Genomic DNA, 19083 nt, shown 5'->3' on the forward strand with positions numbered 1-19083 from the left:
CATGGAAAAGAGAAAATGTGAAAGATTACTTTCTTTTTGTGTTCAAATACTATACTAAATCATATTGCTTAAATGCCCTGAATTAACCCAACTCATTAGGCCATAAATCATGATATACATATTTTTAATAGCTTGGACCATACAATATGTTAAGGAACAAACCACATCATATCTGAAGGATACAATGTATAATTCCAGACTCTATATCCCAAGCCTCAGAATGTTTTCTCAAATGAAAATCTTTGCTCCTTTTAAGTATCATCTGAATACTATGTAATAGGCTGCAGCTTTTATAGGGATTTGCATGCATATACATTTTCTATAGTAGCATTGTCAATTATGAAGTTACCCCAGTAGAAATACAAATACACAGTTTGAGTGAAAAAAACTTCATATAAAGAAAACTAAGCAATAGAACTTGCAAAACATTATTTTTTGCTTTATATAGACTAATTTTAAGAACGCATGCAAGAGAAGAAAATCAAGCACTACTGACTTTTACCTTGATTTAAATGTTTTTCTTCATCTGCTTCTTGCTTAGCTTTACTGTATTTGCTCCTTCTGTAGAAAAGGGGGAAAAGTATTTCAGATTAAAAGAATTATCTAACTAGTGGTAAATGCAGAGAGATATCTGAATTTCTGGATTATTTTACAGTAGATGCCAACATTTATTCTATCAACTATCACAGGGTTGGGATAATTTAAGGCCTACTTGAAATAGATATTGCTGTATAGCTTGCATTGTACTAATTATTATCTACATCTATAGATACATATAATCAATGGATATTTGGGGAAAATATTCTGCATCAGTATTTTGCTACAAAAGAATATACTTCTATGATCAGACACATTTGTTTTCATTTCTGCTAATCAAGAATGTGGTGGTACATCACATCTGTGAGCTGCATTTGTTGTCAGCTAGCTTACAAATATTATTCAAGGTGCTGATGATCATTCATAAATCTTTTATGGCTTAGTGCCTAGTTACATAAGGACTGCTTATCTCCATGCTCTACACATCCAGTGAAATGTGGCAGAGTGAATACCTTTCAGGTCCCCTCAATTAAATAATGTCAAGTGTGCCTTTTCTTATACAACACCTGCCCTCTGTAATAGTAGGGCTCCATAAGATGTTGGAAAACTGTTTATTCTCCCACACCTTGAAGTAGGATGGTGGTGACCCTTCTAATATTTGGTTTTGCTTGGCATACTTTTTAAGACAAATGAGCGGCGTGGTGGCCTGGTGATGAAGATCCTCGCCTTCCACTTGGAAGGTTGAGAGTTCAATCCTAGGTAGCGGCAGATGTTTCCTAGGGTGCAAAGAAAAAATATCTGCTGCAAACTCTGCATAGTGTCAGGAAGGGCATCTGGCCAGTAAATGTTCAGTTCCATCCAGTCATCCCTAACTCTACCCTGAATTAAAGATTATAGGGTCATAAAAGGTTTTTTTATTATTTTTAAGACAAATCTTTGTTCATTTACTTTTTTAGTCTGGCTTTTAATTATGCAAAGTATCCAGAGTCACTAGGGGTCTAGCTTTTAAAAAAAATGTTTGTAAATAAGAATAGAGAAAGACTGGAATTAATTATTGTAGCCATCAGATTTACAAATAAAATATCTGGTCCTTGGCTGATATTTGGACAGTGTTGCAATGGCAACTACTAACATGTATTTGATTACGCTATTTATACTTTGCATAATGAAGCATCAAAACTATTCATATTATTGCAATATATGGTGTATCTTTAATCTTCAATGAAGATTAAACAATAAACAAAAGCAGCAAAAACAAAGAAATGTAACAGATTGGTTAAGGAAGGGATTTTCACATAGTTAGAAAGAAATAACCATGTGATCCTAATATATGTCTCCATAAATTTCTAGGGTCTCAGGATTCAATTCAGGGAATGTTCTTTAAATATAAGTCTCATTAGATATAATTTAAAACATTCTTATTTTGACACTATGGTGTTTTAGCCTTTTTCTTCCTTTTGCGTTTCTGGGACCTGTTAATATTTCCCAGCATCAGGACATCCATAGCTATCCCAAAAAATAGTTTGGGATATGCTGGATAAATCTGCAAAGAACAATGAAAGTGACAATCACTTGTAACCAATTATGAGATTTGCCATTATTCTTTCAAAAGCATTAAGCCAGCTAATCAGCCATGGGACCTGGGAATTCCAGACATTGCAATCCTCATACATTTCTAAGATATCAAAATGGGCAAAGTTGATTAAACTATTTTAATTATGACTAAACAGATATTTTCTTCAAAATGAAATACTAAAAAGATGCCACAGGATGAGTAATGCCAAATTTGATCCAGTGTCTCTAAAAGTGACATGAACAAAATTCATTGTGCATGCAAACTATGCTCCTGAGGTTGTGGACTCCTGCATCATTACCATGCCAAAAATTCACAAGTACATGACAGATTAAACATTATATCAACATTTCAATCAAAATCTTGACACAAACACATAGATTTCTGTTCAAATATGGGAGAGAACAGTTTACCATGCAAACATACATAAGTTTATTATGTATTTAATCAAAGTAAAGAAACTGGTGACTTTAATATCCTATTTATTATATATTCCTATTATACCCTGTAATGATTGGAATAAATGTTTTTATGTATTTATGTATGACAGATTGTTCAGACAAAATAAACCTAATAAATATTTTTTATCTTTGATTAACAAGAACCTCTAAAATCAAAACTCTAAAAAAGGGGGCAGTTAAAAGAAGGCAGGAACTACTTTTCAGTCTACTAATTATACCCTATTAAGCTCTAACAGAGGCTTCCCAACCCACTCTTTACTTAAGTTCTCTCTTTATCACCTGTTGAGCTTTTGCCCAGAATTGGAGACTACTGGACCTTTTCTTTTGAAAAGATACTTTCTTTCTTTCTTTCTTTCTTTCTTTCTTTCTTTCTTTCTTTCTTTCTTTCTTTCTTTCTTTTCTTTCTTTCACTTGTTTAATCATTAGTAGGGTCTGGGAAGTGCTCAGGATGACTGAGAAATGCTGGACACAAATTGACATTTGTAGACAGCTTACCTAAATGACAGCAAAGGAGCCTTTTGTCATATTCAGCTCTATAATTATAGGGATTTGGGTGACAGTGGTTAAATGGAAGGCGGGTTCAGGAAGGGAATATAAGCACCGTGAAAAAACCCTAGGGGTCAGAGATCCAAGCAAGTCTACAGGTGGAATTTAGAGATAAAGAAAAGGTGGACCTTAAAACTGGCAGGCACATATAGCACATGACAAAAAGTAAGTGCAAAGAGTATTAGCAGGTATTGTAAAGAAGCAGCATGCGATCCACATTCTTCTTTCTTAGTCAATGCATCAGTTTGCAATGTCAGCATTCACAGAGCAAAGTGGAAAAACAAAGACCAACAAAAACCTTAAAGAAGCTTGGATTCTCTATTGAATTAGAAGATGACCTGTGATCATATAGGTTTCCCCAAATTATCACTACAAAGCAATGGAATTCTTAGTTACTGAATCCTAAATTATTGATTATAATAAACAACCTTCAGCAAAATATCACCTAATGAGATAAAACATATTAAACTACTCAATTTCCTTTTTAAAGCAAAAGCGAAAACCTGTTACTGAACAGTTTTCCATTTCTTTTTTTGAACCTACTACCCTTTATTTACTTATTGAAAACTTTATGTACTGCTCTTCCAGGGGCAATGCAAGCCTGAGAATATAGTATAAACATATAGTAAAAAAAACAAACATATTACAATCCCAAAAATAATACAAACAAAAAACCCATATCTAAATAAAATCAAATACATAAGACAATCAATAGAATTGATTTTGTGATTAATGAAACATAAGTAAAATCCATGGTTTGAAAATGGTTTGTTTGGTGTAAACTGCTGAGAACTTCTACTATTTCTATTAAATCATCATACATCATACCCTTTGACAAACAGTTCATTTTTCCTGCATAATATGAGATATTAGCACTGGTATCAGAAATGCAAAGCTTTATTGAAGAAATCGAATCTTGTAAGAGAGGGTACCCTTACATAAAAACACAACAGCTCTGCTCTATCAGATCAATGATGCATATGAGAAAGCTAAATAAAACAGAGAAGACGATAGCCCTCTGTGGATTCCTAGCTGCTAGAATTTAAAGCATGATATCTATTATTCAGGTGATATATATATTGAGGTAAACAGGCATTGATGATTTTAATCCTATTATTTTCTGAATTTAAAGCATGATATCTATTATTCAGATGATATACATATTGAGTAAACAGGCACTGATGATTTTAATCCTATTATTTTCTGAAATCTCTTTTTACAAATATCTAAATTTAAGGTCAGCACAATTTATTGTGGAAATAAATTCTATAATTTAAATACTATAGCTTAAGTATGAATTTATTATACACAATTGTTCAAACCTACATGACAGAGAGGTCCAGAATGTGCTAATATAAAGTAGTTAAACATTGGTAACATACAGTAATCATTATCAATAAGCTGTTTGTATAATACTATAAGTATAATATAATTATAAAATAGTTCATATATAAAGTAACAAAGAAGTAAGCTATCTATAAACTCTGCATACTTCATGTTTCAAAAAAGTTGACTTCCAGTTAATTTCTTCCTCCTGTAGATTATCAACACTTTTGAATATGGTATCACTGACAATCTATTAGGTGATGAACTCCATATGGCTAACATATGCTCAGTTAAAAGAAATATTTTCTCCCACATTTTCTCTCCCTCTCTCTCTCTCTCTCTCTCTCTCTCTCGCTCGCTCGCTCTCTCTCTGTGTGTGTAGGCATGTAAAAAGACTAAGCAATTTAGATCACAAATACATTTGTATTAAAACAAGAGAAGGTAATGTATTAAATCTAACTTCAGAAAATAATTGTTTTTGCTTCAACACAATTTGAAAGTCTTACGTAGAAACTTTTTTGTCTTTAACAGTTTTTAAAACTTTAAACATCTGTTACAGACCATGATATTTTGTGTTTCAATTTCAGAACAACACAATTCAATCCAATGGCCATTTGCATCCTTTTATAATAAATTCACAAGCAGTTGGGCCAAGCATCCAAGCTTTTTATAAACCACATATTTGTTTTTGTCAATTTGATGTATACACAGTTATCTGGTTTCAGCTTTATACTGATATCAAATTTGATGAGAATAAATAGGAGGGCAAGGAGTTGACATTTCATTTTCTAAGAAGTGATCCAGGGAAGTCCAATTACTAGAGTATGTTTATCTGACTTCAGAGGTGTTAATTTAAATAAAATAAAAATGAGGAAGTGGGGTAGGAATTATCTTAGAGAACCTCAACAGGGACAATTCTCTAAGGTGCTCACTTGTAATTAGAAATCCAAAGCATCTAAGTATCAATCCTGTCTTAAATAATAAAGCAATCAATAAAAGCAGAGAAGGAATTCAAGTATGTTCAGCAACACTATTTTCTGTTGGAATAGCTTTTAATAAAGCTATTTCTCTGTGCTGTATTTTCATAGATTATTTTTCTCTTATCAGCATGGAAGCTCGTGAAACTGCTAAACACCTACTGAAATCTATTATAATGATGACTAGTTCTCAGTTTGTATAACTGCATGGCTTATATAACTGCTTTTCTTTTAAAAAACAGAAAAAAAAAACAAATTGAAATGATATAAGAATACATTAGAAAGTATATTATCTTATTCTCATAATCCCAGATTATATCATCCAGTTTACTTTCTTATTTTCAATTGAGTTTATTAGAAGACTAGAAGCAGATCAAAACACTAAAAGATTTTTTAGTATCTTAATGTTCCAACAGAAAATATGCCGAAATAAAGCTTGAGTCACAAAGCATATGGACCAGGAAATGCTATGTTAACTAGATCTGGATATTGACCTTTCTCAATACAGTATGAACAATATAGCCTTCTGTTTTATTTACTGACTTTGGAGCAACAATTTTTTTCCCAAGAAAAGAGATAACCGGTGCCAAACACTAAAACTTAAAATTTGTCATCTTGAGCCAGAGTGTTTTTATGGTCACTAGAATTGTAATACAATATTAGAAATCCTTTAGTAGTGTGAAGCCAAACTTATTCAATCTAGGAAAGTATTATATATGCATACTCTATTACTATTATTATTTTGAAGGATGGGGGGAAGCGATGGATTTATCAACCCTTTTCATTGAAATGAAACAGGACATCTGTTGGAATTAATATTCTCTAATGAACAATGGAACATATGGGGCAATGGAACACGCTGCTATTGGAAATTACTTATGCAGTATAGCATAGTAATCTTTAGGGGTATGCAAAATGTTTTGAATTTGAACCATTTCAAATTTGAAACAATTCATCTTGACTTCAAAATGTCCTGCTTCAAAGAGAAAAAGCTGTTTCAAGTGTGAAATAGGCTGTTTCCCTTAGAAGTGTTCTGAATTTGAAACAGAATGTTTTACTTCTGGAACAGAGATGTTTTCTTTTCAAAACATTTCCACAATGGCTCAGAGCACCCCATTCTGCATTGGAATATAGTAGTTTTTTCACTCGTAGCAGGGTGTTTCCAATTTAAACCAGAGTGAATTTCAAGCACTATGCACACCTCCAATTTTTATTTCTACAGTTTATGCATCATATATCACAGTTCCAAAACCTCATTTTTTTTTCTCTGTTCAGTGGACTACTGGGAAAAGGACAGGAAAGTCTTGCCAGAAATAGAATAGCTTTGTAAGCACTTTTAAAATGAGGGCAAAAGCCACATAAAATTCAGTAATAGGCTATCTAACCTTGTTTTAATCCTATCTAAATTCATACTTGATATCCATGCATTAAATAACAGAACATCAGCAGATTGTCCCCTCACTGTGAATTACTGGAAATATCTTTATATTTTATTTGATTGTTTAATATTTATTGTTAATTCTTGCATGGATTCTTACAAACTAATAAATAGTAGATTTACACATTTTTATTCAGCCATGGAATGGGAATAAAAGGAAGAAAAAGGAAAAATAAAACCTGGTAATTTGATTTTGGTATAATCCGAATAAAATGATATATACAGTAGGTTGCCTAAATGATTCATTCCAATTCCTTGGTGCTAAATGAATAAATGGTATACATTTCCTTATTAATACGACATACTATATTATTACTATTACAGTACTCGTCTTCATTTGGGAAAAAAATAGCAGAAAAATAAAGAAACATGTACCGTAAATGCCGGTGTATAAGACGACTTCTGCGAGCGCTGAAATCGGCGCCAAAGATGGGGGTCGTCTTATACGCAGAGTCGTCTTATACGCCGGAAATACTGGTAGTTTCCGGCGTATAAGACGACGTTCTAGGAATGCGGCCCGGCTATAAAGACGGGGGTCATCTTATACGCCGGGTCGCCTAATACGCCGGCATATACGGTAATAAATATATTTAATAACATATTGTAATAAAATATATTCCTCTCATTTCCCTGTTAAATTCTGGAAATGCAGAAAAGCATGGGAATTAGAAAAACCATTGTTTAACCCATTGTTTACAATCTTAAAAATTGTGAGAGATTCTCTCACTTTAGTGGTTGTTCAAATGGTGATTAAAGAATTGATGTAAGGTTTTATAGGTGTGTTTTTCTTTTAGTATTAGGAACTAAGATGTATGGGTTAAAGGCTGGCAATGGAGACTCTAAGGCTAGCCAACAGAAGCAAAATGTGAAAGAGAACACTTTTTTTGTATACATCAAACCTTTATTCTAAAAGAAAGATAAAAAACTGACTGCAGAAAAAGACCTAGTAGTCTATCAAGTCTGCCCTTTGAGTTTTTTTGTTTTTTCTTTCTAATTTATGTATTTTTAACTTTTACTTTTTATTTATTAATTAAACTTTGTTCACATTTGTGAAATCTTTTTCCTGTCTTCTTACTACTTCCCTATCCCATTGTTTCACTCCCCTCCAGCCAGACTATCTGGTAAGAAACAGATAAATCTTTCCAGAGATCTTCTTCTACTTTCCTACTCATTCCATTAACTTCCTTCTGTCCCATTCTCCACACTTAGAGAAGACTTTTTTCCCCCAACTTCCATTGTGCAATGCTTTTCTTTCCTTATCTTCTTTCTCTGTCCCTACAAATTTTTCACCAGTGGATGAAACTAAACCAAGAGAAAGATGAGGTCTTTCTTCTTGCAAAAGAAAAAGAACCTACTTGTCTGCCAGCCCTAAACCCCTTTCATGTACAGATGGTACTGAGTTCCAAATACGCCGTATTTCAAAGAAATATTTTTTATTTATCTAATATTGTCCCTTTTTGCTTTGCCCAAGAAGAAAGCAAGATAATTTATGCTTGAATAAACAAACAAAAAAAAAACTTTCACCTGTGAAAGTATGAGTAAAAGCTTTCTTTTCCTAGACTTTTAATTTAATCTGGCTGGTTTACCCACTATGGAATATATAAGTGTCTTCTATTGTGTTCCTCACAGCTAACAACAGCTGATGTGGCCAAATGCAGAGGTGATTAGAAAATCAAGAAAGGCATTCTTTTTACTGGGTATAAGCTCAAATACAGGAGTTTGTTTCATTTCATCTCCCCAGAACTCCTCCTCTGGCTTGGCACTCTTAGCACAGAACTCATCAACCCAGAATAATGCATTCATTAAATTCTACATCAAATTACAGTCTCTCTTCAGATCTCGTTGCTGGCTTGCATCTTAAAACCTCCCACCACCACCCCCATAGCTAGAATTGGTTTTGCATCTGAACAGCAAATAATTCTAGAACAATTACCATTACATTACATGCTGCTGTGGTACTGATGCTGAGAAGATCAAAGCAACACAGGAGAAGTCTTGTGATGCAAATGTAGTGTTTATGATGCTAATCAAAGAATTTAGCTTTGTTTCAAGGAGGCAAAAAGCTCCCTCATGAAAGAAAAAGGAGAAAGAAGGGGAGCTTAAAACCTTACCTCCTACTGATGACAAAGGCAGCAATGAGAATGACTACGAGGACAACACTGCCAGCCACTGAGACCAGAAGGACGGTGGGATTGGTGCCTTCCCCAATGATGGGAGAAGGAACTAGAAAAAAACACACACAATATTTGTTAAGATTCTGCAGCAGTTATGCACAGATAAAAATAGCACAGGATCAGAGAGTGAGGTATGTGCAGTTTATGTGAAGATAAAGGCAGTTCATGATTTTGTCTAGAATTATTCTGCTATTATATATAATTATTCTATTATTCTTTTCAGTAGGTATTCATTCTTAATTCTTTTCCAGGAGAGTCCTAATTAGTAAAAAAGACATTATGCTCCACAATGAATTTTGAGACAACTATTTGGTTTTCTCCCTTCACTTTTACTCTTGAGAATATAATGGCTGATTTAATGCCCGCTGAGCTGCTTCCCGTTTTATTTGATTTAAAATGGACCAGATGCTCATTCCTTGACTATGAGCAAGAGGAAGACTCAAACAGAACAAGATGTTTTCCACTGTCTTCAGCGACATAGAGCACTTCACATTTTCACATGCTCCGCCTGAGGGTTGTTAACACTGAACAGCACAACCTGAACTGATTAAAATTTCTTCATGCAATGAAAATTAAGCATCCAATCTCTCCTGTTATTTCAAGAAGCAACTATGTTTTTTTAACATTTGTCCAACAGACACACACATGCACAATATTGACATTTTATTTCTGAAATGAATTGGAGAAGAGAAAAGAATAGCTAGATGTAAAACAGTCCCTAATTATATTGAACAAAGTTTTCCTCTTTGGCAGAAAGGCAGCAGAATGGCAGTTGGACTTGATTGTCTGATTGCTGGAGAATGAACTAGAATAGGAAGGAAGTGAAGATTCAAAGCTGTTAGCTACTGGCCCATCTAGAATGATTACTTCATGGGAAAAAGTTCTCTAGCATTTCATATCCTCTCATTCCTAAATGTGCTATACAACAGAGAAAGCCCAAAGTATATTGAGGCTTAAAGTCAAGAACAAGTCGACACCCTCATCTATCCAACATGTGTGCAAACTGATTGGACTGACAATTCATAAACGACTCATTACTATTGTTTTAGGGAACTGTGCAGTCAGGAATATTCAAAAGTTCCATGTCAAGTACAGAAGTATTTAGAAAAGGAAACCAATTGTTACATTTAATATAATTTATAATTGTCTATGGAACCTGACTTTTAGTATACTTTGCAAATCTACCATTAATTAATAAATTGAATAGAAAAATAATATTTGTTGTTGTTGTTGTTGTTAATTGCGAAGTCGTGTCCGACCCATTGCGACCCCATGGACAATGTTCCTCCAGGTCTTCCTGTCCTCTACCATCTTCTGGAGTCCATTTAAGTTCACACCTACTGCTTCAGTGACTCCATCCAGCCATCTCATTCTCTGTCGTCCCCTTCTTCTATTGCCCTCAATCTTTCCCAGCATTAGGCCCTTCTCCAGTGAGTCCTTCCTTCTCATTAGGTGGCCAAAGTATTTGAGTTTCAACTTCAGGATCTGGCCTTCTAAAGAGCAGTCGGGTTGATCTCTTCTAGGACTGACCGGTTTGAACGCCTTGCAGTCCAAGGGACTCGCAAGAGTCTTCTCCAGCACCATAGTTCAAAGGCCTCAATTCTTTGGCACTCAGCCTTTCTTATGGTCCAACTTTCACAGCCATACATTGCAACTGGGAAAACCATGGCCTGGACTATACGCACTTTTGTTGGCAGGGTGATGTCTCTGCTTTTTAGAATGCTGTCTAGATTTGCCATAGCTTTCCTCCTCAGGAGCAAGCGTCTTTTAATTTCTTGGCTGCAGTCCCCATCTGAGGTGATCTTGGAGCCCAGAAAATAAAATCTGTCACTACCTCCATTTCTTCCCCATCTATTTGCCAGGAATTGAGAGGGCCGGATGCCATGATTTTGGTTTTCTTAATGTTGAGTTTCAAGCCAACTTTTGCACTCTCCTTCTTCACCCGCATCAAGAGGCTCTTTAGTTCCTCTTCACTTTCTGCCATTAGAGTGGTATCATCTGCATATCTTAGGTTGTTGATATTTCTCCCGGCAATCTTAATTCCAACTTTTGATTCATCTAGCCCTGCCTTTCTCATGATGTGCTCTGCATATAAGTTAAATAGGCAGGGCGACAGTATACAGCCTTGCCGGACTCCTTTTCCAATTTTGAACCAATCAGTGGTTCCGTGTCCAGTTCTCACTGTTGCTTCTTGACCCGCATATAGGTTTCTCAGGAGACAAATGAGATGGTCTGGTACTCCCATCTCTTTAAGAACTTGCCACAATTTGTTGTGATCCACACAATCAAAGGCTTTAGCATAGTCAATGAAAAAATAATATATGTTTCATTAAAATATTGAAAACAGTTTGCCTATAATATAAAGATAACAATGAATGTAAGTAGAAGGGTAATGTTATTATTTTATTTCATCTCTTCTTGATAATTTCCTTGTGGCATTCTAAACATAGGAACTCAAGTTTATACTTATGTTTGGAAGTTTTAAATCCTGAAAACTTCCAAACACAAATGACTCAATATAATCCAAGGACCTATTAGTCTTTTCACAAAAAAGTAGATATGAGGATGTTGAAATTAAAGCCCTATCTTTCCATCTCTAGTAATGTTAGTGACATGCTTCTTTTTTCTCTCTTTTCCCATTGCTGGAAAAGGTTTGTGAGTATAATGTAGACAGAGTAAAGGAGACAACATCCTTGCATTTCAGGCACACACAAAAGAGCACACTTCCAACTGGACTCTTGGTAAAAGCAATAAAAACAACAAAAACACATGAACACAGAATCCTTTTGTTGTCTTAGTCAAAGCTTGGTAATGAATTCCAAACCATCATCAACAAATCATTCATATTCAACTCAAGTGCATACAATAGGCTTTTGAAATAGTGACAAGGGAAAATTCCTCCCTTACCCCAGTGAGAGATCTATTGTTATTACCTGTGTTGGTTGTGAATTCAAAGGGTCCACTGAAGTCTCCATATCCAGCTGCTGTCCTTGCTCGCACATGAAAGACATATGAAGTCAAAGGATTCAAACCCTTGATATCAGTATTTCTGGTTGCTGTTTTCACAATGCGATAGCTACGCTCATTTTGGTCCTAGCAAAAAGAAAGAAACATAAAAAGGAGGAGGAATGTGAATAAGGAGATCTCCTGAAGGTCTTGGATCTTTGTAGTTTACTATTAGGAAATATAGTCACATTTATATAATGAATGTGATTTTTCTTTTAGTGTTTCTATTATTAGCTTTAATGACATGAGTGTTATAGACTTTTATATTTTGTCAGAGGATTTTTCTTGTCTGAAAAAGCAAAGAGAATATCTATAATTTAAGCTCTGCTGGGAAAAAAGGCAAGAATTTTTTTTGGGGGGTAAAATAACAAAGAAGTTGTCATCCTCTTCCTAATGAACTAACAATGTTTTATTTCTAGTAGTCTTTTCACACATTCTCCTTTTTTCTTTGCAATTTAGAACTATAAGTCCTAAAATAACTGAAGGGATGGCTGCCAATCTTCCCCAACGTTTTCTGCTTTTCTGCTGGCAAATACATCAAGAAAAAAAAATACTGTAATCTTGTTCCAGGAAAAATCTACAACTCATTTTTGATACAATTAGGAAAGGAAATAAAGTGATTATATTAAAAGAAAAGAAATGGAAAGGGAGAGAGAGAGAGAGAAGAAAAAAGTAATTGTTCATTTTGCAGACAACCTTGAGAGGAAATAGATCTTTTTATAGTTCTGAATTGGAGGAGCAACAAATTATATTATAGAAATAACAATTCTGCACAATTTGAAAGAGGTGAAGAATGTAATTTTCTTTTCCTTGTTTCCTATTAAAATTTATTAAACCCCCACTATCATTCTGGGCAAAAGCTATCAACTCATACAGAGTTCATTATTATTACTGTGTTATATTCTTCATTATTACACATCTATCTCTGTTGTAAGGCTAATGTTGCACTGCTTCTATGTTCTATTGATTCTCATTACAAATAGCCTCATTATGATCAGACAGTTCCTAGAAAAAGAAAAAGTGCCACCACTATTACCCAGTAAGAAAAATATATATATGCAAGTTGTTATTCAGTTCAACTTCTTAGATATACAAACTGTCAAAATGGGTATGATTATAAAAACATTTTTCCTAATAAAGTCCATTTATGTGATAATTATTGTGGATTTATTTGACTCAGCATTCAAACATTATGGTGACATGTCATTTATCCATAATTAATAATAATACCTTTTCGTAATATTTGACTTCATATTCCAAGATGACTCCATTTGGCCGGTCAGGTTCCAGCCAAGCCAATGCCACACTGTGCCTTGTTATTTCCTTAGCTTGGATCAAAGCAATTTGAGAAGGAGCTGTTAATAAAGAGAGATTGGGAAATGTCAGACAATGTTCTCGGAAGAAGTCCAAGTATTGAATGATGTTGGACTGTTTACATTTTTAGCACACACATATATCTTGAACATATCAAATAATACAACTCAGAACAGTTCTAGCTTTAGGCATGACCAGTAGATTATTAAAATAGTATTTCTGCACTAAATTATATTTTAAACCCCAGGGCTTGATAACTCCTCCTTTCTTGTTATGCTGATTTTATGGCCTTATGCCAACTCTCTATTAGTACAAGTATCTTAATGAAGTCTTTCAAACTCTGCTGGCAAGGGAAAATAATGAAATATTGTTGGGTGACATCAGCACTATAGTTTAATTGATGAATTATATCTGCTCATTACATCAGGAAACTGAAACTAGCAAAAGCATCTATACTGTGAGGAAGGATTAAATGATATCACACACACATAAGATAATAGATTGGTGAGATGAAATTTATTTCTTCTAAATCAAGCATTATTTCAAATCATTGTTCTCCAATGATTTCTGCGTATCCTTTCCACTGTTATTCTATCTTCTGTCTACAGAAATTGAAGAAATAACAGGAAAAACCAATGCCAAGAAAAGCATTAAACCTTATAATTGACACTTGTGCATCCACATGGAAGGGCAAATGGAGAAGTAACATGTTATGAAGTATGATATCATCATACAAATGATGAAAATTATGTATGTGTTTTGATCCATAATACATCTGATGCAGATTACACAATTTGCATCACTGGTGTATTGGTGTCAGGCCACAAATGATGGCATTGTGGATTTTACTCACAACAATTTTATACGATCTAAATGTTTCCCTTCCCTCATATTAACTAGCCAGGTCTTCAAATTTTTTGCTGGCGCCCTTCTCACACTATCTGCCATTATCAGGCAAGTGGAACCATCAGTAATATCAAGAAAATGATATATAATTCTTGTGTCCCATTAGTCTAGACCAGTGTTTCTCAACCTTGACAATTTTAAGGCATGTGAACTTCAACTCCCAGAATTCCACAGCCAGCATTGCTTGCTGTGGAATTCTGGGAGTTGAAGTCCACATGCCTTAAAATTGTCAAGGTTGAGAAACACTGGTCTAGACAAAAGGTTATGAAGTCCCTTTTTTCGTAAAAATGAATTTTAAGCAACAATAAAACTGTATCCGATGTAGCGAAACAGGTTATTTTACTTGCTGTTTGATTATTGATTATATTGATTACATATTTTATGTGGCACTTGGGACAGAGATCATGGAGACAATATAGAAGTAGTCTGAGTATTTAAATTTGAAGTGATTTTAAAATCAAGAGGTACAGGGATGCTGTCTGTTATTAATCAAACAGCTTTCTGCATTATACATATAAAAAAGGGTTTTTTATTTTTTGAGATTCTTTATGGTTTTAGTCTAAGTTAATCAACAGAAGTACCAATCATAATGACCAACATTTACAAACATATAAGCACAGAACTAAAGGCAGTTCACATATAACATCTATTATTTTCTTCACTCACCACCTCAGTACCATAAGCTGTCACCTCTTCTGAGCACAAGAGCCAATTTACTTCCAATTACCTCTGCCTCAGCAGGAAACATACTTAATACATTCATATTTAAAGTTTGGCTTTCCAGAATTAAGGGTGGACCTGTTTTCCATTGGCAAGCACTCTGCTTCCCCGTTCTTAGGCTGTCCCATTTCTCTGCTAAGACACTAAGCTGCTATACTTCATACTAGCGTCTTAAGGTGTCTTTCATTTGTTAGACAAGAGAATGACTTGGTAGTTCAGCAGGTTACCTCAAATGAAAAACCTGGACATGGGTAAAAGAGTAAGATACTAGCCATTTCTTGTGCTTGCCTCTTGCTCAGCTGTATTTTCTCATGCAATGTTATTAATGCTTCAGGAATGGCAATGCTGAGGGAAATTGCAATTTTAAAATGTGTCAGTGAGGTTTAGCAATAGAAACAGTGACCATGTGGAAGTGTCCAAGAGAATTTATTTCACCTTGATGTTTTTGTCTCGTTTTCACCCCTTTTCCAAAAGACAATAGATTTCTTAACTGATTAAATTCTAAGCTTTCTTTTGAATTGTATTTTTAAATGCAATACGGAATGCTAAGATAAAACAAACAATGGAATAAATAAGAAAGAAATGTCTCAATAAAAGCTTCTAAAGGTCTCCTTAATGGTATCATTGGTGCCTGAACTTCAGATGTTTAAAAGGCCAGAGGACAATGCTGTTTCCCTTAACTATGACAGAAACAGATTCGTAGTCCTACTGGACAAATAGGCTTTCAGAAGATTTATGATTCAAGCTGCCCGGTCCTTATTTTTCTGTTACTGTGTGGTCATGTCTCCAGCCAACTGTTATCAAGTCCTGCCACAACTGACACAGCTTTGATACAAATGGTGGTGGTCTCCAGGGAAGAACAGATTTTTTTTTTATCTTATCAGCAAAAGCTGTGCTGTATAGTCAGAGATTAGACAGCTTTCCAAATTGAATATATTCTTTCCTTTGTCCCTAAAAAAACGCCTACAAATATGCAGGTGCTTATTTTTGAAACAAACAAAACAAATCAGCAATCAACAACCATCTGAACATTTATTAAAATCTTTAAATGGAAATTATAATATAAATACCTAATAAAAAAGGGAAAGAAAGAAAGAAAGAAAGAAAGAAAGAAAGAAAGAAAGAAAGAAAGAAAGAAAGAGATCCAAATCTAATTAAATTTTTGTCTTGTTTTATGTTATTCTATATAATTTGTAAATCTCAAGGAACACTTTAAATAACTATAAATATATGTCACAAGGAATAATAATAAAAATTGGACATGTAAACTTCAGAACTACTTGACAGTCCTGATGGGAAAAAAACTAAACAGCAGGCACTCTCTATCAGGAAGACTGTTTTCTGATCTACATTTTGACAGCTTGGCATCTCTGTTAAAAATTATTCTGGAGCTTTGCTTCTGCATCCTTCAGCACATCTGCCAATCTGTCTGTTTGTTCCTTACCCTGAAACTTATGTGCATGAAAATATACTGAGTGACAGAAACAGGAGTGGCAGGATCCATTAAAATGGATTACATCAAGATATTTACATGAAATAACCAGTACCAACAAATGGAATAACCCTAATTTGATAAACCAGTTGTGACCCTAATACAAGGACAAACCTTTTTGCATTTATTTGCAAGTGTCAACACTCAATGAAATAAATCTATCATGCTCTTCAAACAAGAACAGATTAGTGACAATCCAGCTATAAAAATCACATTTTCCGGTTAATCAGTGTCTCTTGAAGACCAGTTGGATTACTCTTTATATTGAACATTGAACAACTGATCCCAGCAATGTCTGAGAGAATTTCAGTTTTCTTTCCCTCATCTCCACATACTTTCAACCCAAATATTTGGGTTGAAAGAGTTTTCTCCTGATACCAGGAGAATCAGGTATATTTCAACTGCAGCCAATGTGATTTTAGTATTATTGGAATTATGGGTTACTAAACACAGAGGAAGATGCCTGGATGAGGAAGATTTATTGAAAGGTTCATATCTATAGTAAAAGTACTGTGCTGTTCATAAGCAAACATGACCACAAAAGCTCCTTATGTTTATGATTAAACTTGTAACTTCCTCCCAGACAAAAAAATAAAAAAGGTGTTCATCTCATTCTTTAATTTTTGTTTCACTTTCAAATATTTTTTTAGCCCATTTTTTCTGAGGGAGCACTTGGTCTAATCCTCTAGCTACTATCCACTACTATAAGTCACTTTAGAAGTAAATCTTTTATGTGCAACCTAAACATTTCTATATTCTTTCTATATTACTAAAACTTAAAAAATATGAAATCCTGTAGAATGTCAGGCACTGGTGGTACCACATATTTAGTAGAACATCCCACTTGGCTATACTTGCACCTGCCCATACTCATGCTATGCTCAGCTACACTTGCACCACATACCATCTAGTGCCATGCTATACTGTCCACCCCTTGCCCACCTGTTAACCTGCTTTTGAATCACCTAAAGGAAAACTTGTCCTGACCTGAACTTCCTGCAAGTCCACACTGACTTTGTTTTCTGGAAACCAGCAGGAACCAAGCTGTGGTCATATGAGGTCTTTGTTTAATGACTCCAATCCTCACTTAATGATGGCAATGGGGACTGCAGGGATTGCCATCTTGATACTGTAAGATACCAGAAATCTTTTTATAGCAGGAGATGTCTCTCATTCAATCTATCAACCTCTGACAAAAGGATTTGATATCAGGTATGAGAATTCCCTTCTGATGGTTAAATCACATATAACTTTAAAATAAAAAAGAATAAAGTAGAAGGAAAAGCAGAAACATATGCCTCTTTTTTGTTTTAATCTAAAGATACCATGTGGGTCCTTCCATACATGAAAGAGACCAGTATGTTCTCTTACTTCTTTGAATTACACTTTTCCCAGCTTGAAAAACTGTCTAGAATGCCATCTATACTCTATGATAGCTCTTACCATAGTGATTATAGTTCAAACAGCTTTTAAGATAGAAGATTTGATTATTCCTATCCCAGCTAGGAAAATATTTCATGACTAGAGTGGTCTTCATGCCTAATTGAAGACATAAAATGCTAAATCAGCTCTTTCTTCCTTCCATGATCTTTTATCGGAGGTCCACAGATCTGAAAAAGACTGCATGTTAATTTCTATAATACTTCTTCTTTTCCTCTATATGAGAAGGAACACCACTAAAGATGTGGGAATTAAAATTCTTCTTTATGTTTCTCTAGTCCTAGTAAATACCTTCCCCGATCTTCTGAAGAGTTTTCAATGGCGTTCTTCAACAAATAAGTTATGTTCTTTAGATGACTGTGGTGTAAATTTTAAAATGAAACCTGCCTAGAATTCCAACAAGAATTAATTTTCTTCCACCATAAATTTAGAGGGACAGATGCTTGTGAATTCCAACTAGCATGCAGCACTGGTGGGTGTTATCAATACTGGTAGGAATGACACAGATGAGCATAAATTACCATGAAAATATTGTGTTATATCACAGCAGTAACTACTACACTGGTCATACTTTACACTACAATGCATATTAATGGAGAAAAGAATAAATATTTGAGATGATAGCTTGCTTTCCTTCATCATTTAAAATGTTACTTTGGGAAAATGAATACTGTATTTTCCGGCGTATAAGATGACCCCCGACTTCGGAGAGGATTTGCATGGTTAGAAAGTCGTCTTATACACCAGAAAATATGGTATTTTCTGGCGTATAAGACGACCCCCAACTTCGGAGAAGATTTGCTTAGTTTAGAAAGTCGTCTTATACGCCGGAAAATATGGTAGTTAGATAAGATTATATATTCTTTTATGGATTTATTATTACATACAGAGACAATATTTTATCCAGCGTATTATTCTCACAGAAGATGTTCTATCCTAGTGAACTTCAATTATATATGAAAGTAATTTAAAAAAATATTAAGTTTAACTTTCAGCAAGTCCAAGAGTTCATGTCCTCTTTTCTTGCCTATACTCCAAAAGATCTGTTTCTTACTGCATGATGTGAATTGAGCAATTTTACTTTGTTTTGTTCTTTAAGCCCCCATCATTAAAAACCTGCTTGTGGTTTCTCTGATTTCAGTCGAAAGAAAGAAAGAAAGAAAGAAAGAAAGA

The 19083-nt window shown here is 34.4% G+C and overlaps 1 protein-coding gene across 1 annotated transcript in view; it reads right to left on the minus strand.

Annotated features, from left to right (window-relative positions):
* Positions 1–19083, minus strand: part of EPHA4 (EPH receptor A4) — a 185525-nt gene that overhangs the window by 34931 nt on the left and 131511 nt on the right. The window contains exons 6-9 of the mRNA XM_039342469.1: positions 13269–13393; positions 11966–12125; positions 8970–9081; positions 503–561 (exon numbers count right to left, since the gene is read on the minus strand). Coding sequence (XP_039198403.1) covers positions 503–561; positions 8970–9081; positions 11966–12125; positions 13269–13393 — 456 coding nt within the window. The remainder of the gene's footprint in view (positions 1–502; positions 562–8969; positions 9082–11965; positions 12126–13268; positions 13394–19083) is intronic.

Source organism: Crotalus tigris, unplaced genomic scaffold, assembly GCF_016545835.1.
Source record: "Crotalus tigris isolate CLP2741 ecotype Arizona unplaced genomic scaffold, ASM1654583v1 scf7180000017792.2578787, whole genome shotgun sequence".
In the NCBI taxonomy this organism is placed as follows: Eukaryota; Metazoa; Chordata; class Lepidosauria; order Squamata; family Viperidae; genus Crotalus; species Crotalus tigris.